The 5,140-nt window shown below is 39.9% G+C and overlaps 1 protein-coding gene across 1 annotated transcript; it reads left to right on the forward strand.

Moving 5' to 3' along the window:
• Positions 1 to 271: 271 nt before the first annotated feature.
• Positions 272 to 2,885, forward strand: LOC104983645 (tripartite motif-containing protein 43B-like; the record flags this gene model as incomplete). Its single annotated transcript, XM_010833179.1, has 3 exons — positions 272 to 294; positions 805 to 902; positions 2,390 to 2,885. Coding segments are annotated over 3 exons (617 nt in total), but the record flags the coding sequence as incomplete, so codon positions are not given.
• Between the last annotated feature and the right edge of the window lie 2,255 nt (positions 2,886 to 5,140).

Here is a 5,140-nt window from a genome sequence, read left to right on the forward strand (position 1 = left end):
TCAATATGCAGAGAGCAGTAGGGTGAATCATCAGTACTCTTGTCCTTTCTCTGTTTCTACCTTTGTTTTATTAACTCCTCAAGAAATACATTCTATCCATATAAATATGTTGTCCGGAGGGTTTTTTTTTTTTTTTTCCTAGAAAGAAAAGGAAAACAGATTTCTCAGACTTTCTGGTGGTGGTGATTAAAACTCTACTGAAGTTTTGCAAACCCAAATCCTGGTTGCCTGTATATAAGATCTAACTTGTCTTTTTTTTTTTTCTTGACAGGAATTGGAAGACAAACTGAAATGGTAAGCTTTTCGATACTGAAGAGGGCACCTGGGGGCTCTGAAAGAGATACAGCAGCACTTAACAAAGTGATGACGTAACTTACCTAGATAATGCTAGATTGCTTGTGTACATGTGTCTGCACCTGTTTTGCTGAGTATGATTTCTTGCTCAAAAGGAAGTTAGCCTTTTTGCTACTGTGGCAGAGGGAGGTATTATCCAGCTCAGTGCAAAAATTTCTTAAAGGTCAGTAATTTCTGATTTAGATTTCAAAATCACCAGCACCTAGAGGTGCAAAGACTAGTTTTCCCCAAGTTTGAGGTTAGAGAGGCAATTACCTCTGAGAAATGGGCTGGAATCAGGGCAAGAAGAAGAGTGAGAATAAATTTCCAAAACCAGCTCAATTCTATCCCATGAGGGTGGAAAAGGGATTTAGATGAAGAATGTTGAGCTGAAGAATGCTGTCTTATTGTAAAGGCTGTGTTTAAGAAGCCCTGGGCAGCAGAAGGATGAACCACATCTTTCTCTTACAGGAGTGAGTCAGCACAGCTGCATGTGCCTCAGCCTCTGCTCCCAGAACTCCCTGCGCGCCCCATGTCTGGGCTGATGGAGTGGCTCAACCACTTCCGAGGTGAGTGTCACCCCATTGGGGGTGTCTGCCCTGCAGGGTCCTTCAGTGATGGTGTCCACAGAGTCTTTTCCTGCTTAGCTTTCACCTTGTGCAGGGGAACAGCCTGCAGATAGACAGGTGAAGACATATACGGTCACAGAGTCACTAAAATCCTTATAGAATACATGCAGGCTGGTGCAGATACTGATTTGATTCAGGCCTCATCAAATATTTTTAAATTTCATAAAATTTTGTATAGTGAAAAAAGTAACATGCTCCCAAAATGGCTTCTTGAGCCCTAGAAATATCATGACATACAATGTCAGCTGTTCACTGACTTCTAGAAAACTGGTAATTAAAACAGGATATTAAATTTCAGAGTTTAAGTGCAGTTAGAGTTTTAAAATATTTTTTGAGAATACATTTTCTTCTCTTTTTTATTTATATTATTTTAGAAATATTTCTATCTTTATTTAGTTTTAACCACACGGGGTCTTTGTTGCTTTGCACGGGTTTCTCTTGCTGTGGGGAGCCAGGTTACTCTTCACTACAATGGTTGCCTTCTCATTGCAGTGGCTTCTCTTGCTGCAGAGCACAAGAGACTCTTGATGAGTGAGCTTCAGTAATTGTAGCATGTGGGCTCAGTAGTGGTGGATCCTGGGCTCAAGAGCACGGGCTCAGTAGTCATAATCCACAGGTTCAGTTGCTCCACAACATGTGGACTCTTCCCAGATTAGGAATGTCCCCTAAATTTGCAGGAAGCATCTTCTCCACTGTGCCACCAGGGAAGTCCTAAAAACATTTTGGCTTAAAAAGTTCTTAAGAATTGAAGGCATAAAGTGATTTTTCCATTCACATAATTTTACAAAATATATAAGCCTCAAAAATCAAATGCAGAAATCACAAGTAAGCAAATGGTTGGATGATGAAGGCACAATGAGCACCATGATAAACTTCACCCTGGAGGGTGACTTAGCAGGAAGTGGAAGACTAGGCTTCAGTTTGGAACCACAGATCAAAGACAGAAAAGCCCTACAAATAAACTACTTTGAAGAACCCATCCTTAGGTTGTACTTCTTCAGTGTCCATTTCCTAACTTAACTGAATGGTAGAGTGATCACCAATTGTCCATTCTACAATTCAGCTTTTTTCCTTGCACAGTGGTGGTGAAGGTGGGGATAAGATATGCTGTCATGGTCTTGGAGGTGATAGATGCCCAGGAGTCCAATCCTTTAGATGTAATAAATATACAATACACCCAGCCAGAAGTCACCTTGACCTCCCTCTAACTTATAATCTCTGAACTTGTAGGTAGTTTTTTCCATTTTAATTAGTTCTTTCTTCAGCAGATATGTTAGCAATATTTAAACCCAATACTTTCCAATCAGAACTGCCCTTCCAATCTTACAATATATTTCCAGTGAGACTCCAGGTGGACCACCTTCTCTGGTAGATAATTTGAATTTTAACATTGATTTTGACTGGCATTTTCCCTCATCTCTCCACAGTCAACTTTTCACTCAGTAATGAAGTAAGCAGTCAGCACATCAGGTTGTTCGATGATGCAAGACGTCTGACGTATGAACATGACAGCCTCCATGCATCTTTGGATGGTGGAACATTGAAGTATTTTGCCTCATGGGGAGACCAGAGCTTCACCTCCGGCAAACAGTACTGGGAGATGCTTGTGGACCGCTCTTGGGACTGGGCTGTAGGCTTCTGTAAGGATTCCTGGATAAGGAAGGACGATGGCATACTGGACGCATCCAACAATGACAACTTTCTCCTTGTGTGTGTGAAGCAGGATGACCATGACCAACTCTGGACCACAGCCCCCACCACGCCTCTGTACATAGAGAGACCTCTGGGCAGGGTTGGGGTGTTCCTTGATTGTGACAGAGGGAGTATTAGTTTTGTGGATGTTGCCAAGCGCACCCTCCTTTGGAGGTACGATGATGGCGTGTGCACTTTCCCTGTCAGGCCCTTCTTCTGCACTGGCCACAGGTGAGGATCTGAGTCACGGCCCAGACGGGGTGCTCAGGACTCCTTCTCTGAGGGAGCCCTTGTCCACTGCAGCATATCAAGGAGACTTCCTGATCTTTAGGCTCTTTCTACTGTAATGCAGCTTCTTTTATTGTTATTTGATGTGAAGATAGTGTCAAATGCACACTTCACTTGGTTGTCCTCCATATTGCTGACAATAAATTCTTCTCTTGTTACCATATGTCCAGAATATATGCTGTGGGTTTTCACTTCCTTTATGAGCTTCCTAAATTCACCACAATATGATCATGTGCTTCCCACTTCCTGGAACTCAATACAGGAACCCAGAACCTGCGCAGCATAGGCAACCTGGTCACCAACCAGGCCTACGTCAGCCTGCAAACTTCTCCTGCTTCCTCATAATCTACTGCCCTATATACATCTATTCAACCTCAAGATGAAATCTGATTTGCAGGGAAATTGCCATTGCCCTGGAAACCAGGGAAAGCATTTCTTTTAGAGAACTCAGAATTTGCATGTCTTTTTCTATTACAATAGTATAAGGGAAAAGACAGACAGAAACAATCTCCTAAAGGATGGACGCTATGGCTTCCCTTTGGCATATCTGAAATACCACCATCATTATCACCATACTTAAGGGCCATTATTAAATAAGGGCTACTTGAAGACACCTAGTGTGATTTACGACCATGGATATGATAACCCAGAAAGTTAAGTCAATGAGGGTGGGATAAGCAGGACAAAGTGACAATACATATTCTCGTTGGGATAAAGCTGGATGGTGTGGAATTTCATTGCACTACATAGCATGGCTCACAATTAAATACATTTGAATTATTTCTGAGACTTTTCCGTTTAATATTTCCTGAACAAGGTTTTAACCACATGAGTAATTGAAATCAAGAAAAGCAAATCTGCAGATGAGTGGTTTACTATATATTAAAAAAAATAATAATCTAGAGAAAGGGGTTAGAGAATTGTTTGGACTTTGAATAATTTCCAAGTTTTCCTGTTGGTCATGTTACTCTGGAACACAGGATTAACATCTGGGTCATCAAAAAAGAAAGAAAAAACATAGCAAGTTATGAACCTTGTATACCATGGGGCCTTGCATAAATATGAATTTCCACTCTAACAAAGGTTGAGAGAATCTGTTTGAATTTGTCATGTTGTCAATAAAGCATTATATGTGGGTTATTTCTGGAAAACAACAGGATTTTTGAAAGTAACCAATTAATGCAATTGCCTTATATTAATGTGTGTGAGGAAAAATCAGACTGATAGTTGAAAGAAAGGATGCCATGAACATACTAGTGCACATCATGAACTGAAATGAAAGTGAAAGTTGCTCAGTCGTGTCCAACTCTTTGCAACCCCATGGAATACAGTCCACGGTATTCTCAGGCAAGAATACTGGATTGGGTCACCTTTCCCTTCTCCAGGGGATCTTCCCAACCCAGGGATTGAAACCAGGTCTCCTGCATTGCAGCAGACTCTTTACCAGCTGAGCCACAAGGGAAGCCCAAGAATAGTGTAGTGGGTAGCCTATCCCTTCCCTAGGGGATCTTCCCAACCCAGGAATCGAAACAGGGTCTTCTGTATTGCAAGTGGATTCTTTACCAACTGAGCTAAAAAAAACTAAAACAAAATAAGTTAATAGATGCTTAAGAATAATTTAAACTTATGTTAATTTAAACATAAATTTAAATCATATTAGTAGCTGCAAATTTTGTCTTAAAGCTTTGGAGTGTCTTTAAAGGTCACCATCTGGACCATAATACATCATCACTATTAATGTTTTTTTAAGAAAACTGGCAAAACACAGTAAGAAATAAACTGTAGGTATAAAAAGTCAAGTATGGTCATTATTTCTGATGTAACAAATGTTCACCTGAAACACACTAATAAACAATAAAGTAAAGAAAAAAAGAGTGTACAAAAAATAAAATAACTAAATAAATCACTAAGATTTCTTCTGGAAACAAGATTAATATTCAAACACAATTTTTTCATATATAAAAGATACAACTACTTATGAAAGATACAATTGTTTATGAAAACAAAAAAAAGTAGAAAAGCCAGGAACCTAGAAGGGGAGAAAAGAACAAATAATGAGAGGGCCTTAATCTTAAACAGATTTCCAATATCATTCGTACATCAGTGGGATATGTATTAGTGACAAAGGGTCAGGATTTCTGCTAAGAATAAATGCAGAAGCTGGCTGGAAAACAAGTGGAGTACCTCATTCAAAGGAA

This window comes from Bison bison, unplaced genomic scaffold (genome assembly GCF_000754665.1).
Source record: "Bison bison bison isolate TAMUID 2011002044 unplaced genomic scaffold, Bison_UMD1.0 scf7180017844566, whole genome shotgun sequence".
Taxonomy (NCBI): domain Eukaryota; kingdom Metazoa; phylum Chordata; class Mammalia; order Artiodactyla; family Bovidae; genus Bison; species Bison bison.